Source organism: Mustela lutreola, chromosome 8 (genome assembly GCF_030435805.1).
Source record: "Mustela lutreola isolate mMusLut2 chromosome 8, mMusLut2.pri, whole genome shotgun sequence".
Taxonomy (NCBI): Eukaryota; Metazoa; Chordata; class Mammalia; order Carnivora; family Mustelidae; genus Mustela; species Mustela lutreola.
Window position 1 is genome coordinate 100,938,850 of NC_081297.1, and position 14,318 is coordinate 100,953,167.

At 41.8% G+C, this 14,318-nt stretch overlaps 1 protein-coding gene across 1 annotated transcript in view; it reads left to right on the forward strand.

Annotated features, from left to right (window-relative positions):
• IRAK3 (interleukin 1 receptor associated kinase 3) overlaps positions 1–14,318 on the forward strand; it is a 49,302-nt gene that overhangs the window by 1,913 nt on the left and 33,071 nt on the right. The window contains exon 2 of the mRNA XM_059186249.1: positions 14,055–14,237. Within this exon, the coding sequence (XP_059042232.1) occupies positions 14,055–14,237 (183 nt within the window). The remainder of the gene's footprint in view (positions 1–14,054; positions 14,238–14,318) is intronic.

The window sequence follows — 14,318 nt, forward strand, 5'->3', positions numbered from 1 at the left end:
TCTCTGCATTCAAATCCAGACATTCACATTTTACATGGGTTGTCTCATAAAGCATTAACAGTTGCCCTTTGAGGCAGGCGCTATTATCATCACCGATGTGTTAACGGATGAGGAAACTGTGGTACACATTCATTAAATGACACTTGCCCAAACTGACACAGCTAAGGAGTAGCAGAGCCAGGATTTGAACCATGGCAGTTTGGATCACTGCCTGTGCCCTTACCCACAGCCACACTATTCTTCCAGACCATGACTTCCTCAAGTTCACAAGTACTGACTGCTCTGCTCTTTCCGCTCTAAAGTACACTCTCTAAAATAGCCTCTCTAAAGTACACTCATTTCAGCTGTGAAAGAACAATTCAGTGAGCCATTTCAGACATGCAGCCCCATTTTTGTAGTTGTGGAAATAAGTGAAGACCACCCAAATGAGAATAAGCAGAGGCTATTTATTCAAAGCAAGGGAGTTAGCCACCATCACTTGCATTTCACAGAGACCCAAAGGCAAGCAAGGAGTGGAAAAGCTTTGTGGTAGAAAAAAGAGAAGGCTTCAGGTCTTCCACTATTGGAGGAGTTGACATGGAGAAGCTATGGACAGGCTAACTAGCAGAATTGTTTAGGGTGTATATTTGGCTCTTTCAAGATGGTCCTGAATTGGAAGCAGGGGCGAAAATCAGGGAAGTTGACAGTTGTTAATTGAATCGTAACTATTTGGGACTGATTGCTACAGAGATTATCTTTTGGTTTCTTGGACTAGCTGCTACAGATGCTAACATGACTTCTCAGACTAGTTACTGTGTATAGTAGATTGGCATTCTGGACTGGGTAACGCATGTTGTGAGTCACCATTCTATTTTTGTATAGAGTCTGGCCATTGTTCCTTTGTATATTCTTTCATAGGAGAAGAATCTGAAATGCCTATTTCTTGATTCTCTAGCTATAATTTACTGTGCACATAGCTAGACTACGTAGCTCTGAAAGGAGACCTAGTACAGAGCAGCTGCTTCATGAATTATTGGCTCAGCCAGAAGGGAAGCCTGACTCAACTCAGGGTGGTTGAGGGCACTGCCCATGTTAAATAGATGCTGAGTTTCCCTATTGGCATGGGGAAAGGAGAAAGACGGGAAGAGGTAGAGGGAGGGAAAACTTGACCTTAGAGGGTGAAGGCGAGAGTGCTGGAAGACTGAATCAGGGACGCAGTCCCTTTTATGCTCAGGACAGCAAAGAGCCTGAAGATACAGAGTGTCCAAAATTCCATGTAGAAAACAATGCAGTGTAATAGTTAAGACTGTCTCAAGCTGATCATGATGCTTGATGATGGTGAATATCAGATGACATTTACAAAGGCAGCTCTGCCATAGATCATATGGCAGCTTGGTTGTTCACAAACCGGAATCATCTGTGTGATCTTTTAAAGATACAAATGCCAGAGTTCCTGGGTGGCTCAGTCAGTTAAGCATCTGCCTGCAGCTCAGGTCATGATCTCAGAGTCCTGGGATCAAGCCCTGCGTCAGGCTTTCTGCTCAGCATGGAACCTGCCTCTCTCACTCCCTCTGCTTCTCATTCCCACCACCCCCCACTCCAGATTGTGCGCGCTCTCTTGCTCCCTCTCTATCTCTCTCTCTCAAATAAATAAATAAATAAATAAGATAGAAATGCTTAGGTCCCACACCCAGAGCTGTTGATTCAGCATTTGCTTTAAGGATCCAGCATCTTTCTGTTTTTTGCAGAGGTGAGTCTGATGCCCAGCCTGGCTTGGGAGCCATTGCTCTGGCCAAATTCTCTACTTTAGTAGCATCTTAATATAGCAGTTATTTTACCACACTCTTTCACTTCTCCACTTAATTGTTTTTTATCCTTAAACATATTCTTCATATTACTCCTCAAGTCCCTTTTGTCACATATGGTTATTAAGAAGAGGAAATCACAAGGTAATACATTCTCTGGTCGATGATGATTTTATGGCTTTGTAATGAAAGGAGGAGCCCAAGCTGAAAATGTTACTGATCTTATACTCCCTTCCAGACGTGGTAATAGAGCCTCTGGTGACAAGTCATTTCATTACATTATCATAGGGTAGTACTTGAATTAAATTATTTGGAGAAGTGCACACCATGACCCATTTCAACACTTGTGATACCCTGGGAAAGAAACCCTTTTACAGGTAGTCTGGAATGGGTTGTATTCAGTTTTTTTCCCTCTGAAAAAAAGAAATGAAATTATCATAGAAATTATTATTAATCACTTTAAAGCAAATTAAGTATAAAATCACATTAAATGTGTCTTTGAATATTCAACAAAGAATCAAAATAATAGTCCTAATAATAATAAAAGTTGCCATCTATCCAGGGCTTGCTCTTTGCCAGACACTCTCTGCTAAGCACTTCTTGTGGATTATGTCATTTGTCACAAAAATTCTATGAGGTAGGTATTTTTCCTATTTCCACTTCATAGGTAAGAAAACTGACTCTCAGAGAATTTAAGTAACTTAAGTTACGGTCTAGTAAAGTGCAGACTAGGATTCTAATCAGATGGTCAGACTCCAGAGCCTATGTTCTTTAAAAAAAAAAAAAAAAAATTAGATAGATTTTATTATTTAGAACAGTTTTAAATTTACAGAAAAAATTAGGAGATTGTACCAAAAATTCTCATCTTTTATATCTTCTGCTTATACTCTCCATCCAGTTCCCCTGTTATTAACATCTTACATTAGTATGGCACAATTGTTACAATGTCAGTATATTATTATTATCAAAGTCAATATTTTATTCAGATTTCCTTCATTTTTTTCCTAACCCCCCTTCTCTCTCCCAGGATCCCATCCGAGATTACATTTAGTCATCATGTATCCTCGGGCCCCTTTTCACTGTGATCGAGTCTCAGACTTTTCTAGTTTTTGATGACCTTAACGGTTCTGAGGAGTACTGGTCAGTACTGGCCTACCATTTTGTAGAATGTCTTTTGATCAAGATTTTACTGATGTTTTACTCATGATTAGACTGAGGTTACGGGTTTCTGAAAGGCAGGGGCACGTGGGTGGCTCAGTTAGCTAAGCGTCTGCCATTGGCTCAGGTCATGATTCCCAATGTCCTGAATCAGGCTCCCTGCTGAGTGGGGAGCCTGTTTCACTGCCTGCCACTCCCCTCTGCTTCTGTGGTCACGTGCTCGCTCTCTTTTTCTGAGACAAATGTATAAGCAGAATCTTTTTTAAAAAATTTGAAAAACAGATTTTTTGAGAGGCAGACTGCAGAGGTAAAGTACCATTTTCAGGACATCATATCAGGGATACCCACTGTTTACGTGACTTACCCCTGTTGACATTAACCAGAGTTGAGGCCATATCCATCGATTTGCTTTGCTGATACTCTCTCTCTTCCCCTCTTCACATATGCTTTGGAAGGAAGTCACTAAGTGCAGCGTACACTTAAGGAACGAGGAGTGATGCCTCCCCACCTTGAAAGTGGAGTAGAGCCTGTGTTCTTTTGACGACCATGGAATTTCTCCCATCTTACAGTGTTCTTTCTAGATCTTATTTTTAGTCTAAGTTACCACCCCATTTCTCTGTTCCCTTTAAGGTGAAATTCTGTAAAAGGGCTACTTATATTTCAGGCCCTCCATTCTCCCTGGAACCTGCTCCAATATGGCTCTCACCCCCACTCTTCCATTAAAATACCTCTCATCCTGGGACGCCTGGGTGGCTCGGTTGGTTGAGTGACTGCCTTTGGCTCAGGTCGTGATCCCGGAGTCCTGGGATTGGGTCCCGCATCGGGCTCCCAGCTCCATGAGGAGTCTGCTTCTCCCTCTAACCTTCTCCCCTGTCATTCTCTCTCTCACTCTCTAGCAAATAAATAAATAAAATAAAATAAAATAAACACCTTAAAAAAAAAAAAAACCAACAACTCCAAGTCCTAGGGGCTAAAGCCAATGGTCAGTGCTCAGTTTCCTCTGATTTGATACACTTCCTTCCTCCTTGAGGCACTTTCTTTCCTTCTAGAACTTACACTGTTTATTTTCTTCTCATCTTGCAGGTTCCTCTTTATCTCTCTGACATCCCCGAGTACCCATGGAATTAGTCCACAGACCTATGTATCTACCATACCCACGATCTTGCCGGTTCCATCCATATGCTGGTAACTGCCCCGGGTCTAGCTTGCATCTCCCTCTCTGACATCAGCACCATCTCTTCTATTTGCCTACTTGACAGACGTCTCCAATGTAACAGCCCAGAAAAGCTTCGCTCCACCAAAGATTTTCCCCATCTTGGCTAAGGGCAACCCCATCCTTCACTTGTTCAGGCTGAAAATACTGGTCTTCTTGCTTTCTTGCCAAACCACATTCATGTCTCTAAGTCTATGTTGTTAATTTTGCCTTCAGGCTCTATCTAATAATCCGACTGTTTCTTAGGACTGCCGCCACCACCAGCCTGGTCCAAACCACCATCAGGTCCCACTGATGCCAGTGGGCCAGGAGCCTCTTTTAAAGATTATTTATTTATTTATTTATTTGACACACACACACACACACACACACACACACAGAGAGAGAGAGAGAGAGAGAGAGAGAAGGAGGGAGAGAGCAGCAGAGGGAAAAGCAGGATCCCTGCTGAGCAAGTAGCCAGATGCAGGGCTCCATCCCAGGATCCCAGGATCATGACCTGAGCCGAAGGCAGACGCTTAACGACCCACTGAGCCACCCAGACACCCCTTTCAGCAGCCTCTTAACTGGGCTCCCTGCTACTGCCCTTGCCCTCCTGGAGTTCCTTTTCAGCCAGCGGCCAGTGAGCTAAGGTCATTGTCGTATTCAGAACCCTTCAGTAGCTTCCCTTCTCACAGTAAACCCCAAAGTCCTATATGGCTTTTCTCCCTTCCTTCTTGTCTGCCCCATGCCAGCTGCATCGGCCTCTCCTGGCACATGCCAGAAACATTTTCCCTGCAGGTAACCCTGAGGCTTATTTCTTCACTTCCTTTGTATTTTTAACTATTATCTACTCTGACCACTTTATAAAAATTGACACCACTGTGGTCCTTATGCTCCTTTCCTGCTTCGATTGCCTTCACATCACTTATTGTCACTCAAACACTTTATCTCTCTTCATTTGTTTTTTGCCCATCTAGATAACAGGCTTCAAGGGGAAAAGAGATGTTTTGTTTGCCTTGTTTCTTGCTTGCTCCTCCAGCATCTAAAATTGTACCTAGCACAGAGTAGGCATTCCGTAAATATATGTGATTGAATGAATGATGAACAGATGCCTGCTAAACATCCAAAGCTCATGGGGAAGAGTATTAAACAAAGCACTGTACTAGATACAAGTTGTGGTCCCTGCTTGTCGAGATTTTCCAATTTGATTTTGCCAATTGGTAGAGGCAGTAGGCCTATACAGATTCTATAAAGAAGTTGAACAAAGGAAGAAAGTGAGGAGAAACAGTACCAGTCATTACCCAGGTATGGAATCACACAGCTTCTGAGCTTTAGCCTGAAACGCTGGTGTTGAGGGTGAACTGTTCTTAAATTGTTTCCCAGAGGTAGTTAATGTTACATGTGTACCTGAATCTGGGCTTGAGGGAGCAGGGCACATGGAAGGATACCTGAGAAATCACGCACAGCCCTGCCATGGAAAATAAGTCCTGCTCAAGTATGGGTCAAAAGTAAACATAAGCTTAAGTATGGCTCAGAATTACTTCTCATAAAATGTATTAGCTGGTGGGTGTTATTGCGGTAGTCTGGTAAGAGGAGTTGAGCCAACTCACACATTTGACTTTTGTTTGACTTCTTTTGCAATTAAAAATATCTTCAGTTGTGTGTTGTTTTAAAGAAGAAGGCCTTGGGGCGCCTGGGTGGCTCAGTGGGTTAAGTGTCTGCTCGGGTCATGATCCCGGAGTCTGAGGACTGAACTCTGCATTGAGCACTGCGCCAGGCGCTCTGCTCGGTGGGGTGTCTGTTTTCCCTCTCCCATTGCTCTGCCCCCTGCTTGACACTCTCTCTCTCTCTCAAATAAATAAAGTCATAAATGAATGAATGAATGAATAAATAGAAGGCCTGTGTTGTGTGCTTTGTAGAAAGAAAGAACAGAGGCATCTTTTCCTTTTCCCATCATGTTATTTCAAAAACAAACTGTGCAGTCTTAACTTACTAGGGATTTTGGCTTGGGGTTTTATGCAAATACAGATTCCAAACAAGGGTGTGTTGCCTTATTCTAAAAAACCCCTTCAGAGAGCTATTTGCATATGGAGTGATTTCTGCAGTTGAATTCCCCAGTGGTTAGCACCACCTAGATAGTTCTGCCCTCTCAAAACAAAGCCTGAAAGGAACTTTGAACATTAAATGATTATTAAGCAATCAGTGTCTTCAGGTAAACTAATCTCTGAACTTTTCAGGTGGACTTTTTGGCTTCTGTTCTGCCAAGATGCCTTTCAAACGAAAGATTTGCCTTCCAAAAAACAATGTTTGGGGGTGCCTGGGTGGCTTAGGGGGTTAAAACCTCTGCCTTCAGCTCAGGTCATGTTTCCAGGGTCCTGGGATCGAGTCCCACGTCAGACTCTCTGCTCAGCAGGGAGCCCGATTCCCTTCCCCTTCTCCGCCTGCCTCTCTGCCTACTTGTGGTCTCTGTCTGTCAAATAAATAAATAAAATCTTTAAATAAAAACAAAAACACCCCCCCCAGTATTTTAAATAATGCTTAACTGCAGCATATTTTTCTTAATTTATCTTTTCCTTTAGAATGCTCGAGTTTACCAACGCAATTAGTCATTGAGAAGTTTACTTTTTGTTTAGTACTCTGAATAAACAAAGTTCTGTGTTCTGGAAGAAAACAAGGAAGATTAGAGAAAACCATGAATACTGAAGGCTGTAACTAACTTGTCAGGAGTCTGCATTCCTCTCTCATCACTCTGAAGCTCTTGTTTTCTAGAATCTGTTCCAAATGAAGTATACATTTTATGGATGCTAAATAATGCTGTTTCGTGGTGTTTCTGGGCAGAATGCATCATCGCTGAAGAAAAGCTATTAAGATTGCACTGTGAATCCCCAGTTAGAGAAAGAGAAAATGTATTTCATGTCTCATCCTGAAAGTAACCCCACACATGCAGTATCCATTTCAGCTGAGCCTGTATCCGTTTTACACGGTGAACTAGTACTATTGGAAAACACTTTGCTGGGCGCCTGGGTGGCTCAGAGGGTTAAGCCTCTGCCTTTGGCTCTGGTCATGATCTCAGGGTCCTGGGATCGAGCCCCGCATAGGGCTCTCTGCTTAGCAGGGAGCCTCCTTCCCCCCTCTCTCTCTGCCTGCCTCTCTGTCTACTTCTGATTTCTCTTCTCTGTTAAATAAATAAATAAAATCTTAAAAACAAGAAGAAAGGAAGAAAAACACCTTGCTTTATATAGACCTGGGGCAAACCCAGAACCCTCTGACCCTGCTCAGTGTTAGGAAACCCAAACCTCAGCTCTGTTGGCATAGGTGGTGCCTCAAGTAACAGGATGACAGGGCCCAGAATTGTGGCCTGTTGCCCTTTTAAAAGGGAAATTCAGAAAGTTAAAAATGGTAATAGAATTATGTGGGAAATCTGACTTGAAAAGTTAACTCCAGATCTCCTTGGCAGCTGTAAGCTGTTCTTTTCCTACTGTGAGGATTGTGAGCCATAGAGTGTTTTTACCTTTCTGTGTGCGAATATTGTTGGTGACATGCCTGCTAGTATTGCCACCAGATGGATTCTCCCACAACTGGAGCTACTCTCTTGGCGTCACCTCCTCAAAAGTCTACTGACCTCGAGTTTGCTTTCAGGATGTTTTCAGTCTGTATGCTATCACTCAGGGCCTCTGTCTGTCACTCAGCAAATCTGCTATGTGTCGAGTGGTTCGTACCAAGGTAACACAGAAACTCTATGGGGCTTGTTCACCCTTTCTTTAACATGAAGCCTCCGCTGTAAGCCTACCCGCCTCCTCTTGACCCTATCAGGCCCTTTCCTTCCCTTCTGGAACAATTCCCCACCTGACTGATTCTCTTCTTTCAGCCCTTAAACCTTGCCCCAATCTATCCCCATTGTAAAGGGAGCGGATGTTGTAACCGAACCAACACGAGTCCGCCACGCCTTGGTGAGTCAGGCACCAGGTTCAGTTGTCCCACAAAGAAAACTTTCATCTGCAGCAAATAAGAAGATCACAGGGGTGGGGTGGGGGTGGGGTTGGTTTCCAAAGCCAGGACTCCTACAGAGAGGGTGAATGGGTTCCTCTTGTTTAGGGTTAGGAGGAATATTTAGCTAGGGAACTGTGTTGTCCTCAGTAGAGGCAGGCAAGAGGTCACATCCTCTACGGATCTTATGTGCTGTGTTAAAGAGGCTGAAGCTCCCCCTTGGGCAGAGATCTTCATATTATGATGAAGTAAAGGTAACTGTAGATCATTCCAGAGGCCACTCCGTGGTCTACCTGCAGAGACTCATGCCAGGTTTAACTCAAATGGTCTGGGTGGTCTGGACCAACAGGAGGTCTTGTGAGGGCAGAAGCCATACCCTGGAGGAGTGGTTTTGGGGTTTCACTTCTCTGAGTTAAGGGGAAAGCTGGAAAGAAGAGCTTAGGGAAAAATATAAGAAAAAGTGTACAAGCAGGGGGGCAGGCAGTAAAGGCCAGGTCTTGGGGTCTAACTGGTGACAATGTCACTCCCTCACACTCCTCCCTGACTGTGGGACTCCACAAGGGTGTCCTCTCTCCTGTCTATCCCAAAGTCATGTCATGTCTTATGCCAAAGATTCAAGTTGGAGAGGGACCTGGGGTTTTTTTAAGTTTATTTATGGTTTTTTTTTTTAGTGACCTCTACGCCCATGGTGGGGCTTGAACTCACAAATCCTGAGCTCAAGTGTCACATGCTCTTCTGACCAAACCAGCCAGGTCCCCCCAGAGGAAGCTGGTTTTTTTTTTTTTTAAGCCTATTGTATTTTGCATAGATATTAATAACTGATAGAGTTCATTATGCCTATTTTATGCATAATACTCTATAAATAGTAGCCACTAATTTACTAATAGAAAAAGTAGAAACCTAAATTTTCACTTTGCTGAAATTTGATATTTAGTGTTCCCCTGTTGGCATGTTAATTTGGAGACTGGGAAGTGTTCTAAACACTGGGGTATTTTAAGGTCATCCTATAAACAGTAGACTAGAGAAACTTGGTGTCTGTTTTGGGAAGGATTTCAAATGGATTTCAAAGGATATTAATTAATGACAAGTTTGAAACTGCTCAGTGACTTGCCTGGAGTTGCACCATAGGTCAATGGCAGAGCCACCACTAAACCCACATTTTCATGCATATATCCAGAGGCCACAGGGTCCTTGGTCTTGACTGGTGACTTTCTCTTCTGAAGACAATATAACCTCAGAGTTCATTCTTTTATCTTGTTTTCCACTGAAAAGTCTGGTGATTCTCTTTTTCCTCCCCAATGTAGTATATTCCATTTAATAATTCCTTGACAATTGGTCTCTCTTTAGAAAGACTTACAGTTTTCAACTTGGCTTATGCTCCAGAAACTACTCCTGTAAGAAGCCTTCCATAATGGTCTCATCTTTTTTTTTTCTTTCTAAGACTTTATAAGATTTTATTCTTAAGTAATCTCTACACGGAACGTTGGGCTTGAACACACCACCATAAGATCAAGAGTCCCATGTTCCACTGGACAGAGCCAGCCAGGTGCCCCCAGGATGCCTCCATCTTTAGTTAGGGAAACCTCTTCTTACTTCACACATGCTTTTTTCTTTTCCTTTTTCTTTTCTTTCTTTTCTTTTCTTTTTTTTTTTTTAAGATTTACTTATTTACTTGAGAGAGAGAGAGAATGCATGAGCATGGGGAGGGACAGAGGGAGAGAGAGAATTCAAAGCAGACTCCACACTGAGCATGGAGCCTGACATGGGGTATGATCTCATGACCCTGAGATCGTGACCTGAGCTGAAATCAAGAGCCACCTGACAAGAGTCAACTGACAGAGCCACCCAGGCACCCCTCTACTCACACTTGATGTATGCAGTTACTGTACTGCTAGCACATCAAACCAATGTTCCAACTTGTTAAAAAAAAAAAAAAAAGTGAAATTCAATCAAGTAAATCTGAAGATCTAATTGGCTTTCTTTAGTGATTCATGAATCAGTCTGTATCCCATCTAGCAAACAGGGAAGTTCAGGGAGTTGTACAAGATGGAAGGTTTCTATAGGAAAGATGGTGGGTCAAGAAAGTTATTAGCAAAAGAAAAGGATTTGTCCTGGCAAGATCACTTTCCCTTAAGGAGAAGAACAAAGTTTCTTATCATGAAGATGATCTCATCTTCCTTTGGGGATAGAAAGGGCCCATGTAACAGATTACTTCATTGGCCCTGATTAGAAAATTTCTGACTGACTACGATTTATATTTCTGGGGGAGGTTGAAACTCCAGTTAGATTAGATATTAAGCCCTGTTTGGTGACTTGGACTACGTGACGCCCTTTGGGGCCCATGGTTTTCTTTTTAACAAACTATACTGATTTGCACTATTTCCCCTAAGAGCTTCTAGAAATAGTGAAATAAAATGTTTATGAAAATTGTGCCTCAACCAAATAGGCAGACTACGTCATCAAAAAGAAATACATTAAAATAGTTACGATGTCTTGCCAAATAGTCTTGCTTTGAAGGTCCCCTTCCTTTTTTTTTTTTTTTTTTTTTTTTTTTTTTTTTTTTTTGTAGTGATAAGCTATCTAAAATATATATGGACATTTGGATAGTCCTTGTCTCTTGATGAGACATCATCTCTTCTAAGAAAGAAATAATAAAAATATTCTTGCCAGAACTTAAAATATGGAAGAAAGGCAAAGACATTCCAACTTAATGATGTCAGATAATTTATTGTAGCTGTTTTTTCCTCTGCAGCCTAAGCATCCACTCATATGGAATGTCTCAACTTCATCATCCTTTGACATGTAGTCACAAAAGCTGCCACTTCCTTTCACTCTTCTCTGAGTGACTGAAGCAATAGAACACCCAAGATAAAACTTTGTGTGTATTAATGAGGGTGGACCCAAGTGAGACTGCAGGAAAATCACCACTAAAATCACTCAGTGGTTGACATGATAAAAGTGTGCCTTTTGCTCATGGGAAGAGGGTTGAAGGTCCAGGCCTCCATGTGTTGGCCCAGCATTCCAGGCTGCTTTGATCCTGAGGCTCTCCCATATCGGCATGTCCTGCCACAGCAATCTGCTATTGCTGTGGCAGGAATGGGAGCCTGGTGCGTTGTGCCCTGGCTCTTCTGTGTTTCTGGCTGAAAGAGATACACAGACATAACTAACCCAAGCCAGGACCCAAGGTAACTAACCCAAGACCTAATCCTTCCTCTCTGGTGGGGTAGAGGACAGAAAATGTTGGTGGGCACTGGTAATACTTACCACATCATTTTTGGGTTCACAGAAAGAAGGGCAGTTATGATTTCATATTGTGATCTCTGTCAACTTTCAGGATTTACTTATACTGTTAGCAAAAACATAAAGCTAGAGGAAATAGAAGGACCCAGCAAAAGGTGGAGGGATGGAAAATGTGGGGAGAAGGGATGCCATATTGGATCAGAAGATGTTTGCCTTTCTGATATCTTGATTGAGATACTGTAACTGGTGTAGGAGCTTCCTAAGAAATTGTTTTTAAACTTCAGAGTCTGAAATAGAACACAGATAGTTCCCTAGGGAGTTTATTACGTGTCTCCGATCTGAGCCCCTGTTCGTCTTTTAAAAGGACAGCAATATTTGTAGAATATCATTGATGAATAGGTACATCCTTCAATGAGATTACCTTGGTTACTGCTGGAGAGGAGCTTCCAAATTTATGTGCGGCAGAGGAAGAGAAGGCTGATTTCCATGACCAGTTATGGTGAAATATGGGGGTCCCCATGACCACACTCAGATGATGATAGGATTTTATCTACTGATGTGTATCTGACTTCCTAACTTTTTTAGACTTTCCAGAGGATAAAGGTAGGAGAGAATGCTGCCATCACCATCACTGACTCCCAATCACATTGCTAATTTTAGTGCTCAAGATGACTGGGTTAATCTGGGAGCATTGTCCCAGGGGCCAGAAAGACACCCATTTGATCTGTCATTTGGTTTCTTTCCCCCTCCTTTGCCTTAAAATACACTTCAAGATTTGGAAGTTGTGCAGAGAATCCCATTAACTTGGGGTGTCATACAAACTCATATACTCTCAGTAAGTACAGCTTCAAGATATTTATACCAGACCTTAAATAAGTCATATATGCTGTTTTTGAGCAATTGAAATCCTAATATCCCAGTAGAACGTTTCCCCCGATGCTACCCAGATATTAACTTTTAATTGCTCAAAATGTTTCAGCGGCAGGAGAGTATTGAACAAAAATTTAAAACAGCATTCCATTAAAACTGCAACACATGAACCTAACTATGAGTAACCACACCAAAGGGAGTGATGAAGAAAAGAACTAACCTAGTAACTTTGGGAAAATAAGCTCTTACCTGAATATTCTTAAGCTGAGGGCAAATAGAATGATACGTACATAATGTATTTTAGTTAAAGTGTTTCTCAGAGGGACAAAGAACAAAGAAGTAAAGACATTATAAATAATGAGAGCAAAGTTCCTTGCTGTTTGGGAATAAAGTTACAAATGAGAAAGAGCTGAAATATGCCATGTGGTATTGATTTAGAATTACAGGTATCCGTATAAAATCATGGTTTTCAAGATGTATACAGACAGAGAAATATAGGTGTGTGGGCTCATGCACATACCTAAGTTTCTTAGCTCTGTCTGCTTGGATGGCCTAGAAGCAATGGAACTCTGGCAGTCATGAAAGCATTTAGCACCTACATCTTGTCCTCTAAATACATTATCTAATAAAAGCAACCAGGACTCCTGGGAAAAGCAATCAATTCCATGGCTGGGGTGCAAAATGAGCCTGGAGCTTCTCATAGGGTCAGAAAATAAGGAAGTGTTCCAGAAACCATGCGGCTATCGGAAGAACGTGGGATCCAACCTGAATGGACAGAGCTGGAATAATTGTGACACCAAAGTCAATAATAATAATACTGGATTTTAATCTGTAGAATAAAATAAACATTCATGAGTCCCTACTGATTTAAATAAGTTAAATAAAGGGGGGGGGGGGAGAGTGGAGAACACTTTCTTGCAGAAGAATTATAGTAGGAGGAGGAAGGGGAAATAAAAGATCACCATTAAGCAAAGACCACAAAAATTATGATATACACGATCCACTGGTGGATGCAAGTGTTTATGGGTAAAACGTGAGGAGAAACAGCGTATTTCCATAGTCTCAAAGTATCTCCGCCAACATAGTTATTAATTTTACAGGGAAAGGTAATGTCATAGTAGAGAAACCCATTAAGGTAGCAAATACCACCTTAACTAAGCAATCAAGTCAGGATCACTAGTATAGGACTTGGACACCATGAACCTCTTGATACTAAGCCCTGAAGAAGACGTAATCGTATTACGCTGTCCTTAAACTCAAGGAAAGACTGAAGTCCATGAGAATCAGGATTAAGAAGTGCCAACAGGGGCGCCTGGGTGGCTCAGTGGTTGGACCGCTGTCATGATCTCAGGGTCCTGGGATCAAGCCCTACATCGGGCTTTCTGCTCAGCAGGGAGCCTGCTTCCTCCTCTCTCTCTGCCTGCCTCTCTGCCTGCTTGTGATCTCTTTCTGTCAAATAAATAAATAAAATCTTAAAAAAAAAAAAAAAAAAGAAGTGCCAACAAATGGCACTGTGGGAAACTGGGTAGGATCATAGAACAGGAAAAGGACATTTGTAGAAAGAACTGGTGAACATAAAATAAGGTCTGCAGTTGAGTTATGACTGGTTCTGAACATTGTACGAGGTAATGTAAAATGGTAACATGGGAAGTTGGGTGGGAAGTAGATGCTGAAATTAGTTCAAAATCAAAAGTATAAATAATATGAAATAAATAGATAAAATACCCCCAAACAAGTATCCCAATCAAAGTAAAAAAAAATTATTATTATTTATATATATATATATATATATATATTGGTTCTTCCCATTGCAATTTCCACAGCGGAGCGACTTTCAAACAGCTGGCTGGATGTTCGTCATATTGAAAAATATGTAGACCAAGGTAAAAGTGGAACAAGAGAATTACTTTGGTCCTGGGCACAGAAAAACAAGACCATCGGAGACCTTTTAGAGATTCTTCAGGAGATGGGGCATCATCGAGCCATCCATTTGATTGTAAACCATGGTAAACATTTTTGATTCTTAAATGTGGCTCTTGGTCCATTTTTGGGCGATGTAATTTTTAAATATAAATATTGCCTTTTAT